The sequence below is a fragment of the Nicotiana tabacum genome, chromosome 14, assembly GCF_000715075.1.
Source record: "Nicotiana tabacum cultivar K326 chromosome 14, ASM71507v2, whole genome shotgun sequence".
Taxonomy (NCBI): domain Eukaryota; kingdom Viridiplantae; phylum Streptophyta; class Magnoliopsida; order Solanales; family Solanaceae; genus Nicotiana; species Nicotiana tabacum.
The window spans coordinates 16,309,971-16,330,249 of NC_134093.1; the positions used below are offsets into that span (position 1 = coordinate 16,309,971).

General features: G+C 38.3%; 1 protein-coding gene across 2 annotated transcripts; it reads left to right on the forward strand.

Annotated features, from left to right (window-relative positions):
• LOC107810446 (uncharacterized) lies at positions 1 to 18,586 on the forward strand. 2 transcript variants are annotated; one of them, XM_075229362.1, is made up of 14 exons: positions 1 to 377; positions 883 to 1,239; positions 11,491 to 11,665; positions 12,455 to 12,538; positions 12,633 to 12,874; positions 12,998 to 13,217; positions 14,145 to 14,224; positions 14,300 to 14,384; positions 15,537 to 15,668; positions 15,745 to 15,858; positions 15,972 to 16,019; positions 16,890 to 16,974; positions 17,183 to 17,239; positions 18,140 to 18,586. In XM_075229362.1, the coding sequence occupies exons 2-14, from the start codon at positions 1,016 to 1,018 to the stop codon at positions 18,235 to 18,237; spliced, it is 1,644 nt and encodes a 547-aa protein (XP_075085463.1). In that variant the 5' UTR covers positions 1 to 377; positions 883 to 1,015; the 3' UTR covers positions 18,238 to 18,586. The 2 variants fall into 2 exon arrangements, with proteins under 2 accessions (XP_075085463.1, XP_075085464.1); XM_075229363.1 differs by lacking the exon at positions 883 to 1,239 and having other exon boundaries at positions 26 to 377.
• The last annotated feature ends 1,693 nt before the right edge of the window (positions 18,587 to 20,279 follow it).

A 20,279-nucleotide genomic window follows, 5' to 3' on the forward strand; every position in this document is an offset into this window, starting at 1 on the left:
ATTCCTATTTTCAATCTTCAATCAATTACTCAACAAAAAAAGGAAACAAGGCTTTTCTTCCCTCTCTCTCACACACAGTATGTGTGTGTCTATGGTGAATTGATGCCACCAAAGCACAACACAAAGTGGTCATCCCCACTTCCACACAACTCTTCATTCTTCTTCTTCAACTAACACAATATCTCTTTCCCCTTTTTTTTCAGTTTCCCTCTTTAGGGTTTTCTTTCTTTCCCTTTTTTAACAATCTAAATGTATTATATCCCACAACTAAACAATCTGATTCAATTGTTACAAAAATACTCATTTTTTTTCCTTTCTGGGTCTTTTTGTTTTGGTACAGAGCTACCAGAATTTACTCATTTTGAAGCATTTTTGAGGTAAATTGTGAATCTTTTTTGCTGATTTTTTTGTCAAGAAAAGCTGCTTTCTTTGATATAAGCTTGAAAATTACTTTTTTAAGCTTTCTGTATTATGGAGTGTTAAATTATCAATTTTCTTTGTATTTTTCTTCTTCTGAATTTTGACATGATTGAACAATTACCTACTTTTTTTTATTGCATTTAAATTGATATTATATGTAGATATGGATTATCTTTATTTGATGATACATAGAGGATCTGTGTTCTGGAATTTTGATTTTTGAAGTTCTAGATTTACTGTGTGGTTGTTTGAAAATTGAAATCCACCTTTTAAAACTTTTTTTTCTTTATTCATGGAATAAGTCCTATTATCCCTTATTTATCTATTGCTAATTTAGTGCTGGTGAGCAGCGTATGAGATTTACTCCAACTGTGAATATTAGACAGAGTTTTAGTTGCCTGTAAGGGTTAGTTGCTCTGTGCAAATACAAGGCTTCTATTCTTGATTGAGTTCTTTTTGCAGAGCATTGAATTTGTTCCTCGTGGTGCTTTGAAGCTTGGCCTATAATTGATTTCTTGTCGAAGGAAGACAAAGTTGCGCTTTCAGACTTCTTTGTGATTATTGCTTCCTATCTTTAGTAAGTTGACTAAGGCGGATGGAGACTGCGAAACGATGGTTCAGTAAGCTTGGCAAAAAAGATAAGCCCAAGCCTCCGAAGAAGCAGGAAACTACTACTAGTAATGGGAAAGAAGGGTCAAAATTGTCGTTACATGAGGAAACACCTTCAACTGCCACTAAACAGAAAGCTGCAGCTGCCAAGCAGTACATAGAAAAGCACTACAAAGAACAAATGAAGAGCTTGCAGGAGCGTAGAGAGCGGTATGTTAGTTCTCCTTTTTCCATAGGATGACTGTGAATTAGTATTGGTCATTCCTAGATGCATGTGCTTGCAAACGTTCATTTGATCATTGGTCCGACTTGTATTAACTGCGGTTGCCAGTATGCAATGAAGCAATTTGTACAGCCAACCAAACTAACAGATTATATTACTTCAACTAAAGGATTACAATAATGGAATTGCAAGGACACAATAGGTAATATTTAAGAAATAGAGAGTGAGATGAGAAGAGAAGTACCGAAGAAATTGATGAGAGATACAGAGAGAAAGAGATGAGAGATTGCAGAAGCACAATGCAACAAATAGCCTAATCTGTTATTCCTTCTGACAAGTACTTATAACCAATTCCACTCCTTCATACGCTGCTTCACTCACACTTGCCCATCACGTTTGTTAGCGAGGCCCACAATGAAATCAGCCAACCTTTTAGAGGGGAATTTCACACGATTGCTCTTTCTCAATTGAGTATTATTGATATCCTCGGTGTCAGCTCTGCTGTCCTCCACGTCACCGCCTGGGTTCATAACAATACTCTCTTCCTGCGAAAGAACCTTGTCCTCAAGGTTCCGGGCATCCTCAACAGTGGGGGGCTGGAAGTTCGATAATTGCAATGGTGTAATCTGCGAAACTGGTTCTCCCACACATCGCTTGAGCATTGAAATATGGAAAATAGGATGAATGCGTGCAGTATCCGGAAGATCCAACTTGTAGGCAACCTGACCAATTCGTTTAAGAACTTGAAAAGGACCGAAGTAACGTCTTCCTGGCTTGGGGTGTTGTTGCAATCGAACAGAGTTCTGGCGATATGGCTTAAGCTTGACGAACACCCAATCTGCTACCTCAAACTCAAGTTCAGTTCTATGCTTGTCAGCTAGTTTCTTCATTCGTCTCTGGGCCTTGATCAAATTGAGCTTTAGAAGAGCTAATAGCTCATCTCGATCAACAAAGTAGGCTTCAACCAGCTCACTAGGACTGCTTCCCAGTATGTAGCGTGTGAAAGTAGGAGGGTCCCTCCCATACAGAGCTTTGAAAGGGGACATGCCAGTTGAAGTTTGGTACGAAGTATTGTACCAATACTCAGCCCAAGGTAACATTGCCACCCATTTTTGTGGTTCATCGGCTACGTAGCAGCAGAGATATTGTTCAACACATTTGTTAAGAGCCTCGGATTGCCCATCCGTTTGCGGGTGATAAGCTGTACTCATAGCTAAGGAGGTCCTTTGCAAGCGATTGATTTCTTTCCAAAACTCATGCAAAAATCTAGGGTCGCGGTTAGTGACTATAGACCTTTGAGGGCCATGAAGACGAATAACCCCCACTATCAAGGTCTTGCAACAGTGCGTGTTGAAAAAGTAGAAGTTAAAGGAATAAAGTGTCCATATTTGGTCAAACGATTCCCCACCGTCATAATAGTCGATTTACCTTTTGAGCAAGGTAGGCATGTGATGAAGTCCATTGCTATATCTTCAAAGACTAAATCTGGAATGGGCAAGGGCTGTAATAACCCAGTACGGTGGTGGTGGACGTTTTTCATTTGTTGGCAGATTTGGCATGAAACTACAAAGCTACGTACATCACGCTTCATCTGCTTCCAATAGAAGTTGGATGCTAGTCTGTGATATGTACGAGCTATCCCAGAATGTCCCCCAATGGTAGTATCATGGAATTCATGTTGCAAAAGCTGTCGTAGAGGTGAATCAGAGAGGATAACTAATCATCCCCTAAAAAATAGCAGTCCATCCCGATTACTCCATCCTTGAGCATTTCTGCAACTAATTGTTCCATAACCTGTTTCTGGAAGTACGGATAGCGATAAGGTTTAACATGACTGGCTCGGCCCCAGGATTAAGATGGATTGCATGATCCTGTTGCCGGGGTGGGGGCAGTCCATGAGGTTTTTCAAAGACATCGACAAATTCCTGTAGAATGCCAAGCAATTCCGGATTACTGGGCTACTCAATAGTAGCATGAGGTGGAACTATCTGCAAGCAGTAGTAGGAAGATACAACATCAGTTGCAGCATATCGGCGAAGACTATGCAATTGAACTAGTTGTGCCGAATTGGTGCTCTCTCCTTTCCAAATTCTAGTCATCTCTTGCAAATTGAACTCAAATAGTCGTTCGGCATAATCTTTCACTATCCTTCCCAAAGTGGAGAGCCATGAAGCCCCTAGAACCACATGTGCACCATGCATAGGAAACACGTCAAAGTCCATGGTGAGATTACACTCCTGAACGGTAAGAGGAACTTGACGCACAATTCCTTCACAACGTAATCGCTGACCGCTGCCCACTATAACTCAGAAGGCCGGAATGATTTCAATAGTCAATTGAAGGAATTTGGCCACGTGTGTCCGAATGAAATTATGATCACTACCTCCGTCCATTAAGACCTGAACCAGAGCTCCGATTACATGGCCTAGAAATCGAAGGGTAGACGAGGAATGTCCACCGGCCAACGCGTGATACGAAATTGCAGATTGCTCTTGAACCTCTAGGACCTGCAGCTCTTCAGCTAAGATATCATCAGAGAAGAATGATTCCGGCAAGATAGGTTCCATATCGGAACCATTATTGAGAAGAAGCAACTGAGGAGGCGATTTACATTTATGGCCTGCTGTAAACTTCTCTTCACAATAATAGCATAGGCCGCGCTCACGACGACTTTGAATCTCCGCATGGGTGAGGCGCTTAATTGGAGGTTTAGCTGGTGCCTGGGACGAAGGATTGCTGGAGAACGATGTCGAGGGATTATGGTATGAAGATGAATTAGGGCTGGGTAAGAGAGGAAGTCCCTTATTAGCTAAAGCGGGTCGAACTGGACCCTTCTCAGCCTGGATCCGACGCTCATGTATGTGGGCCTGGTTAGGGCCTCTTCAAATGTTTTGGGCCCGTGGCTTAATACTGAATTTTTGATGTCCTCCCTAAGCCCAGAAATGAAAAGATTCACCATAAGCCTTTCTGAAATATCGTCTGTTTCGTTAGCAATAGACTCAAACCTGCCCTGCAATTCCGACACGGTAGTGACCTGCCGGAGCTTCGCTAACCGCCCCTCCGCTGACTCGAGCCCTTTCTGCTTGAAGCGAATCCTCACCTTATCAGCAAAGTGAGGCCAATCAACTAATTTTTTGTTTCTAAACAACCATCTGTACCACTCCAGTGCTTCACCGTCAAGATAGAACGACGCCACAGTTAACCCCGAATTGAATCATCGATGAAGGCCTTGAGTACTTTTTGGTCTTCCATGAAAGAGGTGGAAAGACTTCTGGATGAAAGCACCAATGAAGCAATTTGTACCACCAACCAAACTAACAAATTATATTACTTCAACTGAAGGATTACAATGATGGAATTGCAAGGAAACCGTAGGTAATATGTAAGAAATAGAGAGTGAGATGAGAAGAGAAGTACCGAAGAAATAGCTGAGAAGAGATACAGAGAGAAATAGATTAGAGATTGCAGAAGCACCAGTGTTTTGGATAGCGTGCGACGACAAATAGCGACGAGGGCCCGCTTCACTGAGGCGAGAGGCGTGCAGCGAAGCGCTCGCCTTTTTGATGTGAAGCGACAATTTATACAAAAACATAAAATATTATATACATATAACTAAAAACTCAATAACAATAATATATTAATAAATATATCATTCAAAAATTAAAGACTCAATAGATAGTCATAGACTCATAGTAGATTCATAAACTAAAGTCTAATAGTCTAAAACAAGCAACATCTATTCTTCTTCAAGATTTTCAAATTCTACAACTTCATGAATGTTAGCATTATATTGGCTATCATCTTCTTCATCCTCGGAGTCTTCATCAATTAGGGACCGGCTTTAACTTGCTACTCCTTTTCCCTTATAACTTGAAGAACTCCCTCTAAGACCATAGATATTCTCCTCAACTCCAGCCGCCATAGAAACAGTACCCCAATCAAGATCATCTCTTTCATACACTTGTTCATCTTCATGATTTTGGGGGGCTCCAGTTAACCATTCATTTGCCTCGTCAATGTTGTCCAACAAAATTGGATCAATGGTATCGCGAGCTTCATAACGTCGCCTCAATGTTCTATTGTGTTTAATATACACTAGATCATTGAGACGCGATAGCTCATGCCTATTCCTTTTCTTGGAGTGAATCTGTGCATAAGTTGTTTAGATTAATTAATAGATACTAATAATAATACAATATAGAATATATTAATATAATAAATCTACTTCTTACATGCTCAAATACGCTTCAATTTCTCTCGCATCCAGATGCACTACAAGTTAGGCTTAGTACTTTGATGGCAAACTTTTGCAAGTTTGGAGTTTGATATCCAAATTGCTTCCACCATTCAACTATAGAAAAATATTTTAAAAGTTAATAAGTATAAATCAAATAAATTAATTTAAAGTTATAAGGATATCTATATTAAAGTTAGTTATCTGGCGACCTTATGTCTCTGGCTCTAATGGCCGCTTGTAAACCAAATAGGCCCTCTGCTTGTTAGTATCTACCAAACTCCTCCCCTATTTGATCTATCGTCGCTGAATTAGGGACCAACTTCTCAAGACATGCATGGTATCCAATCCAAACCTCTGAAGCCAAAGTTTCATCTCTAGTGTTCTTGTAAAATAATCCCGGGTTCAGAAGATGGCCTGCTGCATGCAAAGGTCGATGGAGTTGATTCTCCCACCTGATATCAATTATCTCAAAAACTTTCTCATATTTTCTAACATCTCCCTCAAATGACGCTGCAGTAGTCTCTTTGGCTCTATCCATGAGGTAGAGAGGCTGTTTCCAATAGACCCTCGGGCATCCTTCCCTCCAAGAACTCCACACCTTGCTCTTGGGGTGACTCGAACTCACAACCTCTTGGTTGGAAGTGCAGGTTGCTTACCATCAGAGCAACCCTTGGAGTTGATTCTCCCACCTGATATCAATTATCTCAAAAACTTTCTCATATTTTCTAACATCTCCCTCAAATGACGCTGCAATAGTCTCTTTGGCTCTATCCATAGCTTCATAAAGATAGCCCATTGGTGGTTTTCTCTCCCCATCCACCATACGAAGTACCCTAATCAAAGAACCACCAACTTTAAGAGCCCGAACGACGTCATTCCAGAATGATGGAGAAATAAGAACTTTGGCAGTTTCTTTTCCCGCAACTTCCTTTGCATATCTATTATCTTTTCATTCATTTGAAAGAACTAGCTTTCTCAAGTTTTTCTTTTGCAAGTAAAAACTATGCAAAGTTAAGAAAGCCGTTGCAAATCTAGTCTTGGCAGGTCTCACCAAATTTCTTTCATTTGTGAATTTCCTCATCAAATTCAACAACAACGGCCCCTGACTGATGTAAGAATATACCCTGACGGCCTTAGTGAAAACTGTAAAAGTAACAATAACAATTTTATAGTTAATACTTAATAGGATAGGACATAAGTATAAATAACTATATTAAAGTTACCTGAAGCATATGGGTTTTCCTTGAATATGTCACCAAACATCAAGTTGATACAATGGGCAGCACATGGAGTCCAATAAATGTGTGGATACATAGCTTACATCATCCTACCCGCACTAACATTCTCACTAGCATTATCTGTAACAATTTGTACAACATTTTCCTTTCCAATTTTATCAATAGTCTTTCTAAACAAGCTGTACATTTTGCTTCCATCCGTAGAAGAGTTGCTAGCATCGTGAGATTCAAGAAAAACACTCCCTCTTGGAGAGTTCACCAACACATTTATGATCATTTTTCCATTTCGTGCTGTCCATTTATCCATCATAATGGAACATCCAAACTTGTTCCATTCCACTTTATGCTCCTCAATAATTTGGTCTATATTCTTCACCTCTTTTTTAAGATGAGTTACTCTAACTTCATGATAGCTAGGAGGCTTCATACCTGGGCCATATTGTCCTACGGTCTCAATTAATTTATCAAAAGTTTTGTAGTTAACACAGTTGAAAGGAAGCTCTGAATCATACATCCATGTTGCAAAGGCACTTACGACGCGGTCCCTCAAAATCTTCTTGGCTTCTAAACCTAGACCTTCTTCACCCTTTCCCTTCTCTTGTTGTTTTGCCGAGAAATAAAGATTGAGAGGACCTTTTGTCACTGTATGTGCCGTCGTGGATGACCCACTAGAACTATTTGAAGATACCTTATGAGTTTTGGGGGGGGGGGAGGTCTCATTTCACCATCTTCATCCATTTCATCATCTTCATCAATTAGATTCACCGATGCTTCAAAATTCATTTGAGTTCTTGTCACATTTTTCTTATCAACAAACGCTTTTACTTCCTCCCTAACCTCGGGCGGACAAAGGGGACATTGTACTACATTTTTAAATCCACCTATCAAATGTTGCTTGTGACGAGTTATCCCACCATTATATGTTTTTTCACAAAATACACATTTAATTGCGGATCTTGATGAGCCTTGTATAGCATAATTCCAAGCTATATCATTTCGTTTATTACTATCGGATGACATTTCAACGCTGTTTTATTGAAAAAAAAATTATCAAGTCAATATGCAATTAATTCTACTCTATAAGACTATAAGTCAATAATTGAAAAAAAAAAGCAAACAAAACGGGGCCTGAAAAAAACAGAGCGTTTGTTAAGAGAAGAAGCAACCTTTGTTATTTTGCAAAAACAGGGCTTCGAAACAACCTCTGTTATTTTGCCAAAACAGAACCAAAAAAAATAGAGCACAAAAATAGACCTCTGTTTCTGTTAAGAGAAGAAGAAACCTCTCTATTTTGCTCAAAAAATAGAGCAGAAAACAGACCTCTGTTTCTGTTCTTTTAGACAAAAAACAGAGGAAAAAAAATAGAAAGAAGAAAGAGAAGAAAAGGATAAAGAAGAAAGGAGAAAGAAGAAAGGAGAAAGGAGAAGAAGCATACATGGTCTTTCAATGGCTAGAACCTCAAGCTTCTGAAAGAAGAAGACGATGGCAGACGATGGCTCGCGAGTTCAGAACGTCAAAGAAGCTCTGTTGTTTTGTTCAAGTTGAAGAAGCTATGTTGTCAAGCCCTAATCGCGACCCTTTTTGTTGAGTCTTTGCTTTTCTTTCTTTTTTTTAAAAAAAAAAAAACAAAAGGCGACGCTATGGTCGCTTCTCGCGACACTGTCGCCTCTCGCCACACAGGGCAGAGGCGAGCGCTATTTTAAAACGTGTCGCAATAGAGGCTCTGTGGCGACACTGTCTTGCCTCGCCTCACGCTATTAGCGCTGAGGCGAGCGCTATTTATAACACTGAGAAGCACAATGCAACAAATAGCCTAATCTGTTATTCCTTCTGACAAGTACTTATAACCAATTCCACTCCTTCACACGCTGCTTCACTCACCCTTGCCCATCACGTTTGTTAGCGAGGCCCACAATGAAATCAGCCAACCTTTTAGAGGGGAATTTCACACGATTGCTCTTTCTCAATTGAGTATTATTGATATCCCCGGTGTCAGCCCTGCTGTCCTCCACGTCACCGCCTGGGTTCATAACATGCAACAATTAGAATCTTAGTTACATCAGATTGCAACTGTAACAAACATTGGAAAGCTTAGACGTCTATGCAATGACTATTTTCTCGTCCCTTCTCGTGATCATCCTTGAACCTATTATCCTATTCCGAAAGGTTTTAATGTAGTTTTCTGTTGATTATGCTGTTAGCAATAACTTCAGAACGGGATAGTTAAAATGGATGTCATTTCATAGAGGGAACACTGAATTAGTCTGTTTTTACAACTTGATTAAATGAAAAAGGACATAGAGGGAACTCTGTACTCTTTCCTGAACAAGTCATACAGCCTCATCCTGGCACATGGAGTTGATTCATTAATTTTGTCTCTGACATTTCCATTCTTTTGTTGGTATTTAGACGATGAGTGATGTATCCACAAGGGGTGGTTTGTGCTAATAATAAAGAGTCGATGGTTGATGCCTGTAAAAGTTTTCCCAAGCTTTTCACTGTAGAGTTTCTAGATAGCTGGAAACTAGCTTTGTCGTCTTAATTCCACGAAATGTTGGATCATGGTGAATTGTCGTGGATGCAGTATTAATTTGTGATAGTCCAGTCGTGATTTGTTAGCCTTTGAGAAACAAGTGTAGTTTGTGGTTTTCTTGGTATGTCTGCATATTTTTTTGATGAAGTAATTGGTTTCATTGCTGGCATCAAGAAGATGCAGAAGTTACAAAAGAGTGTATCAATTGTTAGCTCCTTACAGATGTTTATACTAGTACTAGGGAGCTAACAAAATTTTAAAAACTATCAGGAGAGTCTATAGGGGATAGATAAGCCCAGCTGTACAGATACATGAGGCATCTAGCCTTTGAGTTTGTGGGGAGAAGTTGATACTCCATCAAAACACCTGTTGTTTCTCTCATTCCAAATGCTCCAAAAAATAGCTGCAGGTGTCATCTTCCATACTTTCCTGATGGTGCTACCAACTTTCCAGTAACTCCAAGACTCAAAAGCATCCCTGATATTATGTGGCATGACCCATCTAAGTCCAAAGAGTGATATAAACATATTCCATAGATCTGCTGCAACAGGGCATTGAAGAAAAAGATGGTTGTGAGTTGTGTGCATATAGAGTGTGCTAAGATTTAGTTCACAGGTTAAGAGGAATCAAATGTTTAGAAAACTTTTCTGATGGTTTGCTCTGTGCCACTTTGGGGCGAATAAACTCCTTGCAATGATTAAACATTCTTGGAGAAACATTATCTGGAATGCAAACTGATGCAGGATTTCATTCCCGATTTTGCTCATGTGAGGCTCACATATTCATATCAATCAGGACTGGGAAAAGTTATTGAAGTTCCTAACTCTTGCCAACAATTTCCTGCATATTGGCGATTGTTGATAAACCTAGTTACGGATTTTCAAATGATTGCATTTGGTTGAGTTTTGGGAAACACTAAATTGCCCTTTGGTGATATAGATTTGACTTCTAATATATATCTTTGTAGATGTATAGTTATTTGTTAAAACAGAGACTCAAACTGCATATATGAACTTTTGGTGCATTTGAGAATCCTATTAGCATCAATAACTTGCTATTTGTAGAGAAGTATACTATTCTGTAAGTTGTCTACTTTTGGATCTGACTTGTATACTGGGAATTTCCACCCCATTAATACAAATATTACCTTTTTGTAAAGAAAACTGCAAATATAGAATTTTTTTTATGTTATTGTTGATTGCCTTTCGCTAAGTTTTAGGCCTAGCTATGGGAGAATCTAGAGTGGACAAACCATTCGCAGTTGCATTTCTTCGTACTGAAAGTAATTATTGAGCAGAAAATTGTTCAGCTTCTTGTTAGTGTTCCTTTTTTAAAATTGATTTAACCTCTAGTATGTATATTCAAAGATTTATGTAATCTACGAAAATAGAGCACTGAACCTGCAAATAAAAAACTTACGATGTTAGTGCTGATGGCCTTTAGCGAAGTTCTAGCCTTAATCATGGCCAAAGAAGACGGAAATTAGAGTTAACAGTTTCTGCTACTTATTTCCTGTCACTGATAATCTGCAGTATGATATGCATGTGTATGATAATCCAATGTAGCTAATAGTATACAGTGAGGAGTTTGTTTAATTATCAATTAATTGCAGTCCTTATATTACTGATTAATTTTTGCGCTCAGTTTTCTTTCTTCCATTATGATCTCTTTTATTAAGTTGGTCAAGTGCTTTTAGAAACCTTTTGGTAGTTGGTGAATCTGCTGATATACAAATCATGCCTTTACCTCATTAACTTCATACTCATAGGCTAGCCAAACAAAGCTTTACATTCAATGCTTGCTTAATCTCTTTTACCAAGTTGATTTAGTGTTTTTAGAACCTCTCCATATTCATAACTGGCCAACCAACATTTGCTCTATTTGACCCATTACTTGCAATTGTAGAGTCTATAAGCATGTTTTTGGGGTGACATGTCTTAAGACTTGATTATAGCATTTCTCTGGATAAGTTGAACAATCTTGTGTCACCCTTCATTCTTTTGCAAAATTACTTGTCTCAAGTCTTTTTGAAGTTTTCCAAGGCCATCAATGTAAATCTTAAGTTTATGGTAATCCTCCTTTATATGATATGCGTCTCTTATTAGTTAATAGATGTGCTCTCTGTGCTATCACCATTCCTTTTACTTTTCCATGTTCTTTGTGCTTTAAATGAATGGTGCATACAAAATCAATTTCTCTTAAAGAATAATCATTGTTTTCTTTGTTGCAGGCGCAATATGCTTGAAAAAAAATTAGCTGATGCTGAGGTTTCTGAGGAAGAGCAGAACAATTTACTGAAGTACCTTGAGAAAAAGGAGACAGAATTTATGCGCCGTCAAAGGCATAAAATGGGTGCTGACGATTTTGAGCCTTTAACAATGATAGGAAAGGGTGCATTTGGCGAGGTCTCTTTCTTTATCCCTTACCGCATACATACATCCTTTCTCCTATTTTATATCTCCGACCAGCATAACAGGCAAAGAGAACTATGACTGGAAATCTTTTAAAATTCTGTCTTATTTCTTTTTAATTCTACTTATCAAGCTTGTATCTTTTACCCTGGGGGTTCAAGCATCCTTTGGGAGAAATAAAACTAATAAAAATAGAGGTATGGTAGAAAAAGGGGGCATTATGTCCTTGGGCTGAAACATTTTCATGGTTGTTTTCTACATCATACATTCTAACTCAGATAGTTGGAAATTGGATCTTTTTTCCTAGTGAACTGTTATGGGTTCTTTTACTCTTGGTGGGGTCCACTTTTCTTCATGGTGGAAAGCTTTTGAGCTTTAATTGAGAAACGATATAATCAGTAAATATTCACTCATAGACCGCCTCCTCTCTCTATCTCTCTCTCTCTCTCTCTCTCTCTCTCTCTCTCTCTCTCTCTCTCTCTCTCTCTCTCTCTCTCTCTCTCTCTCTCTCTCTCTCTCTCTCTCTCTCTCTCTCTCTCTCTCTCTCTCTCACACACACACACACACACACACACACAGTAACTGGTAAAGTTGCTGCCATGTGATCAGGAGGTCACGGGTTCAAGCCGTGGAAACAACCTCTTGCAGAAATGCAGGGTAAGGCTGCGTACAATAGACCCTTGTGGTCCGGCCCTTCCCCGAACCCCGCGCATAGCGGGAGCTTAGTGCACCGGGCTGCCCTTTATTCCTTTTGACCTTGTAACTTATTTTGTCTTGCTTCAGGTTAGAATATGTAAGGAGAAGGCAACTGGTCATGTCTACGCCATGAAAAAGCTTAAGAAATCAGAAATGCTTCGTAGAGGCCAGGTAAAGAACACATAAAACTTTCTCCATAGTTACCTGGTGATTGTTTGTGTTGCACTTGCATGCTAATTTCTGCTTATCAACTATTTTTTGTTAGGTTGAACATGTTAAAGCAGAAAGGAATCTGCTTGCTGAAGTTGACAGCAATTGCATTGTTAAGCTATATTGCTCTTTCCAAGATGAGGAGTATCTTTATCTAATAATGGAATATCTTCCTGGTGGAGATATGATGACTTTGCTGATGCGCAAAGATACTTTAACAGAAGACGAGGCCAGGTTTTATGTAGGGGAGACGGTCCTTGCTATAGAATCTATCCATAAACACAATTATATCCACAGGTGGGTACAAAATTCTGTTTCTGTGTGATGTGATTGCCATGACATATCACAGTGTTCTTCTTTGCTTCTTTACTCCATTGTTCTCTAATCAGGAGGAATAACTCATCTATCCAAAATTTGCAGAGATATCAAGCCGGATAACTTACTACTAGATAGAAATGGGCACATGAAGTTATCAGATTTTGGATTATGTAAACCACTGGACTGCAGTAATCTTCAGGAAAAGGATTTCACAGCGGCAAGTAAGTTAAGTGGTGCTCTTCAAAGTGATGGACGCCCAGCCCCTCCAAGGCGCACTCAACAGGAGCAACTGTTGCATTGGCAGAAGAATAGGAGGATGCTTGTAAGTCCTTATTACAACCATGATTAATGAACCTTTTAACTTTTATTAAGCACAAGTTAGAGGAAAAGCTCCTTTCCTTAGATATCACATTTGGTGCAAAGGATGTCTTCGTGAGGGGCATCTGGAAAATATTTATGTACCCCTTGAGGTCCTGGAAACTTTACACGGTAAACTAATGCTTATTTGCCTCTTAAATTTGCTACGGAGGACTAAAAGTCTTTCAATAAAAGTGACCCAAATCCAATGTACTACACCAGCACTGTCATCCTCTCTTCTCCTTACCTCCTACCCCCTCTTCTGCTGGTATATATGCTACCCCTACTTTCAGTGCTGACTTCCTCTGATCTCTTTCTCTTTTGTCTTAAACCTCTATCATCACTTCTCTTGGTCAGAGCTCTTTGCCTATATTTCTGTCACTTCGGTTTAATGATGTGAGTACGGAAGTTTCCTTTTCTATACCATGTTTGATCATAAGAGTGAGATAAGCTCTATTTCTATCCATTATCTCTGCCCCTCCCAACCCCCACCAAAAGTCTGGAGCAAATAGCTAGAGTGTTCTTGGATACTGTAATGCCTATGCTTATCGAAGTCATTACAGTGACTGTAGCTATAATAATAACAATACTAAATTAGTAATAAAGCTTAAGGCTTTCAAGGCTTGATCATTCCTTGCCTTTCTTACGTTCCAATGCAAACATAGACTAGACTTCCTACTTCCTACGTTCTAAATTGGAGTCTACATCTTATGGATTGTAGTGCAACATTTTCTTAAACCCTGGATGAGTAATGAGTAATTTTACAAACTAACAAAGGTGAGAGTTCTTCCTTCACCCCTGCGTCTGACTAGGAAAGTATAGTGCCTAATTGTTATTTTTCTGAAACTCGTATTGATTACATGGAACCATTTAACACAGTGAAGTACTGCAGGCTTATTCCACCGTTGGGACACCTGACTACATTGCTCCAGAGGTTTTACTGAAGAAAGGATATGGATGTGAATGTGATTGGTCGGTATCTTTGTATTATATCTCTTTCAATTAAAAGCTTATCTATTTTCTTAAATTTCTGTGTGTTTCTCTCAGGTGGTCACTTGGTGCTATCATGTATGAAATGCTCGTGGGATATCCACCATTCTATTCCGATGAACCTATGTCCACCTGTAGGAAGGTAAGTATGGGAATCTGTTCCTTGGTTATGCATGGTGAAAAGTCTTTTAACGTGTGGATTCACTGGTTGTCAGCTTTGTCCATTTCATTCCTTTGGTCTAGTTATGCATGATCCTAGCTATTTTCATTTGACCTTAAATTTTGGGTTATGCTGGAGAGTCCAGGTTACTGGTGTTTCAGTCAGGTCGTTTTCTGGCTTGGGACACACAAACGTCTGGAACTGCTTCAAAATTATTAGAACTGAAGCGGCTATATTGCTAATGGAAATTCAATGCACCGCGAAAAAATTTAAACTGCTTCCCGGGACTGCTCTTTGGCCCCTATCTAAGTTGATTAGAGACCTGGGAATGTAATTGTTTGCTGAGCAAAGTGAGTCATTAAGAATATGAAGGCCAACACCTGTCGGCTATTTGCTTCGAATCATTATGATTCTTTCAGTGTCTGATTTCTAGGGAAAGGAAAAGGAAAAGGAGGAAGTAATACAGTTTAACATTTTTCATTATGTATATGAACACATGCCTCTCAAGTCTTATTGTGCAGAATCTTATGCTCTGCTGAGCTTATCCAGAGTGACTAGACATAATAGAATACTGTGGGGGCGCCAAAATATTCCGGGGCAGAAGCCTTTTTTGTTTCCACCATATTTAGATGGTCTATACATGCATCAAAGTATTTGCGGACTAAATATATCAGCATTTCTTCTTAGATTAACTTTGACTAAATGCATTCTTACGCCATCTTTCTAGGCACGTAATATCAGTATTTGATAAAACAAAATTTAAATGGATTTACTATATGACCAATTTTAAACTACAACGAGCAAGGCTTGATCATTATTCAGTGAGTGGAGCTTGATGCATGTATGTTCTTGTTTGACATGCACAGCCATTTCCTTGGGACATAGGCTGCATTGTATTGTGGGTTAGGTTAGAAAAAAATGGACATGTTCTCTACGCATGATTATTGCAATTAGCAACATGTGCCCAAGATGTCTTAGAAGTGGTTTCTATTTTCATCAATAATAGTATTGCATCAATTATAACATGTAACCTTTGGTGAAAGCTTGGAATGTTTGCATCAAACATTGTAGCTTCATGTTCCATTTTGATACTTTCTTGATGACAGTCCACTTTAATCTGTCTTGTTGCTACAGATAGTAAATTGGCGGACTCATCTTAAATTTCCCGAAGAGGCAAAACTATCTCCTGAAGCAAAAGATCTCATATGTAAACTCCTGTGTAATGTAGAACAGAGACTTGGGACCAGGGGTGCTGGTGAAATAAAGGTAGTTGGCGTATTCGCTGTAAATACTTAGAATGAGATTAGACTTGGTCAAGTTTAATCCGTTAACTGTTTTTCAGGCTCACCCATGGTTCAAAGGTGTTGAATGGGATAAACTTTACCAAATGAAAGCTGCATTTATTCCAGAAGTTAATGACGAGTTGGATACTCAGAATTTTGAGAAGTTTGAAGAGGTGTGCAAATTGCCCTTTTCAATCTTGGTTTCTCCATCAGTGCTACAGCAACCCTTTTGTGCAATCCTTATCTGCTTGTTTTTCATGTCTTCCTTTGCAATTCTGGTTTGCAGGGTGACAATCAAATTCCAACAGCAGCAAAATCAGGTCCTTGGAGGAAGGTTAGTACCGATAAACTGCTAGTGACTTCATAATTCGTAGGGGCTTTTTTTTATTGGTCATAATTCGTAGGGGCTTCTTTAAGTGATGTTAACTCTGTCATTTTGCATTTGAATAATCAGTCAATAGGGATGATTTATTGCTTACAAGTTTCATAATACATAGGGCTTGTTTCAATGATGTCATTCTGCATTTGAATACTCAGCTCATAGGAACGGTTTGTATGGTTTCCATTCTAACTTCGCTTCACATATGCAATGGAGAACCTGAATTTGGGAAACTAGTTCTCTGGAGTAGCCATTTCCTCGGAGTACTATCAATCCAAATGCAATTTCTAGCTGACAAATTAGAATTCCTATAAAAGTACCTATTTTTCCATGTGGCAATTTAACAGAATTGAAAGTAATAAAGAGCCAGATACATATATCTTTATTCAGTATTTAGTATGCTGGAAGAGGGGATGGGTTTTGGTAGATAAGTTCTCTTAGTTGAGCATAATTAAGTATAGGTATGTGTTTGCTGTTTCCAAATTGAAAAATCCATGTAATTACTACATTGTAAAGGATAAAGGGTAAGAGACAGTTGAAAGGGAGGATACTGCCGCCTTTATTGGAAACTAGTTTGGTAATTTGCTGATAGAAGTGTTTCAGTATTGAGTAAGAGGAAAATGTTTCATTTCGCTATATATCATCAGCTAATCTGGTTGGCGGTTATGGTCATAGACTCATAAGTGATTCATGTGGCTACATCGATGCATCAACTTCTATTGTCTTTTTCATCATGCACTAAAAAAAAGAAAAAAAAATCATGCACTCATAATATTCCTCTCATCGTTTAATCTGTTCTTGATCCTTTTTTTTTTGTCGCTACAGATGCTTTCCTCAAAGGATGTCAACTTTATGGGCTACACTTACAAAAACTTTGAGATTGTGAATGATAATGATGTTGCTGGAATGGGTATGAAGCTTTTCCTTGCATTAAGTTATAATTAATCCTTTTGATATCAATTTGAACTTATCTAACATAGGATAAGTATGATTTGATTTCTGCTGTTATCTGTGCTTTGTTTATCAATCTCTGCTCTTCGAGTATTAAATGGTTTATTTTGTTTCTTTTGTAATTTTCAGTTTGTGATTTGTCTTAAAATGCTCATATCTTTTTTCAGCTGAACTGAAGAAGAAGAGCAACAAAGCTAAGAGGCCAACTGTGAAGGCACTTTTCAGTAGGATTTCTGTCCCTCTTTTTATTCTGGTTGTCATAGTTATTACTGTAGACTGGATTATTACTTCTCCTGGCATTGCTCCAAGAAATAGAGAGGCAATACCCAAGGAATGGAAATAATAGTTGCACGTCTTCACTTGCTCTACTTGCAACTTATATTGGGATTGAGCGTCACCATCCTTTATATTGAGAAACATCCATAAAGTTTCTAAGAGTTGGAGGTAAATAGAGTTTTTCTGAATGTTTTCTAATGTGGTAAAAGGAAATAAAGGATATTATATTATATCAGCAAAAGAGGAAAAATGAATTGATGTCCACCACCAGGCCTTTGGTTCAACCATAAGGACATAGCTTGGAGTGTGGGTTAGGTGTACATCAGTGGTTTGAAATGCCGTGGACAAAAGTCCGGTATTTAAGTTAGGAGGAGGATAGGGGGAGGCCAATACTCTCCGAGGTTTCGAACCTGTTGATACCTCACAAAGTGGGGGCCAGAGGCGATTTCTCCGATATAAAAAAGACCATTAAGAAAAAGAATGGATCATTCATCGACTCTCCAGTCGTGGTTTTTCTTTTACGGCATTTTGTGTATCTGTTTCATGTGTTCATTCTTGTTATCCTTCTCTCGTGGATCATGAAGTTTCTAAGAGTTGGAGAGCTAACGACAAATCTATCTCTGAAGTTCTCCTTGTGGTGGTAATTTCTTCAAAAGAAATGGTGGATATTAGTGTTAGCTTACAAGAAATGAGTTGATTATTTGTTGACTTTCGGTTTGTATCCCTTTACAGCATCTTGTCCCTCTGTTTCATGTGTTCTTTCTTGTTATTTTTCTTTGTTTATTTTTCTCTCTTGGATCATGAGATGGTATAAACATGCTAAAGTATGGATGCTCATATGTTTGTAGGTGAGGATTCGGATGCATCTAACTCTCAACCTGCTCACGGGAGTTTCCTTAAACTGTTACCTCCACACTTGGAATCGTCAAAGCAGGCTGAACTATAGTGTCCAAACTAATCTGTTAATAACTTTATGACCATAGTCAACAAAGCAAACATGCAACATTCCCTCTGTTAAGTGAAGCTGTTGTGTTTTAACATAGGTGTATTTCAAGTGTAAAGTGTCCACGACCAAGGCAGTTTTGCAAATCTGTGACTGCCTTGGTTCATAGTTGCGCTTGTTTTTGTGTAAATTATTTCTTGGAAGTACATATCATTCTTTTTGTTGCTAGTTTGTAATTTCCCCCCCTCTAATCTGCAGAAACTTGCTCCCTTGTTCTTGTAATCTCTTCCACTATGGGTTTATTTATTTCAATAGACTATCTCAAAAGATGGAAGTTTTATTTGAGTTCTTACTAGAAGTGTACGCTCCCCTTGTTTATGCTTTCTGGGTTTGATACCACCTTTTCGTTGTTGTTGCTGTGTTATTGTTAACTCGAAAAGAGGACGAAACGATGCTTTATTGTTCTATAGTTCGCATGAACTGAGTTGGTCATATGGATGTCCTTAACCCCCTTGGCTGTGTAAACTCGACGTTTTTTTCTCCCGGTTGAGTTGGTTTTCCATACTTGTAGTTGTTTCTTGTCAAAGGTGGCATGTTAATTTGCAGACCCTTTAGCAAATGGGTGAAGTACACAAATAGCCCTCAAAGTGAATGGTCTTGAATTTTTGTCTCCGCGGGAGTCAAATGTTAAAGACCACTCAAAAAAGTATCATATTTCTGCAATTTTTTGTTAACAAACTGACATGTGGGGTGCTTGTTCATCTATATCTTTGCTTCTTGTGCCCAAATCGCATTGTGATCTGCACATATATTCCCCCACCCCACCCCAGCCCATTTAATTGTTTTGATAATGGTGAGTCCTGGCAAATGACTTTGTTCGCCAAGGCTTTGGTCAAACAGAAAGAAATCACTTTGAACTTTGATATCCTTTATTTCATTCCCTAAGGATTGCTCTAATTAATTATTTTGACTACACTTCAATCTTAAAAGGAGTTGGGGTTGGTCATATGAGCTCTATACATCTAGCTTAGAAGATTTACTGATTCATAACACAATTTTAAAGGCAGAGGTGCATGATAGGATATTTTAGCTTACATGGGGTAAGATACTAGTCACAAGGCACATTCCACAAATTCAATTACTCCAAAATGTTGGAAAACTGATCCAACGATCTAAACTTTAAAAATAGACGTACATAATAATACTTAAAGTCAACAAGATTCTTCCAATATAATATAAAAGTTATAGTTAAATATTCAAAAGAAATTGTGAAATAATAATATTTCAGGCCGTGTAGATCAATAATATAATACTAAAGTGGCATTAGTTCTTGGGCGTATTGGACAAACTGCCTATGAAAAAGTGTGCGTGAGGTAGAGATACACTGCTTGAAGTATTCCTTAGGGGTCATTTGGTATGCGGGATAACGATAGTAATCCAGAGATTATTTTATCACGTGTTTGGTTGAAATTTATCGGGATTAGCGATTCCAGAATTAATTAATCTCATAATTGAGCATTATTCTATCCCAGATTGAGGGTGGGATAATAAGAGCGCATTTGGACATAAGAATTTTATTTATTTATTTTTAAAATAAAATTTGGTTATGAAATTTTTATAATTTTTCAAATCCAACTTGAAAATGCATTTTCGAATTTGAAAAACTGTTGGGAACCAGTTTTTTAATTGGAAATTTGAAAGTTGGTATTTTTAAGTTTTACAAATTTACCTTATATTTTTTAAATTTATAAAAGGACCCCAATCAGATTAAACCTAGGTAACGCCTACAACTACCCACCATCTGATTGAGTGGACTTGGAGTATGTTTTGACATCCACTATTGAGATCTATAATTTACACTTTTACCTGAAGGAACCACTACAACTTCTATTAGAGATTGTTCGTACAGTTAAACAATCAACATGTTTGACTGTTTATTTCAAGTAGGATAATCAAGTCGGGGTGGATTTGATATTTTTTACAAATTGTGGGGTATAAATCATGTTTTAAGGTTTTGAAAATAATACATCCAAATATGTTGCAAA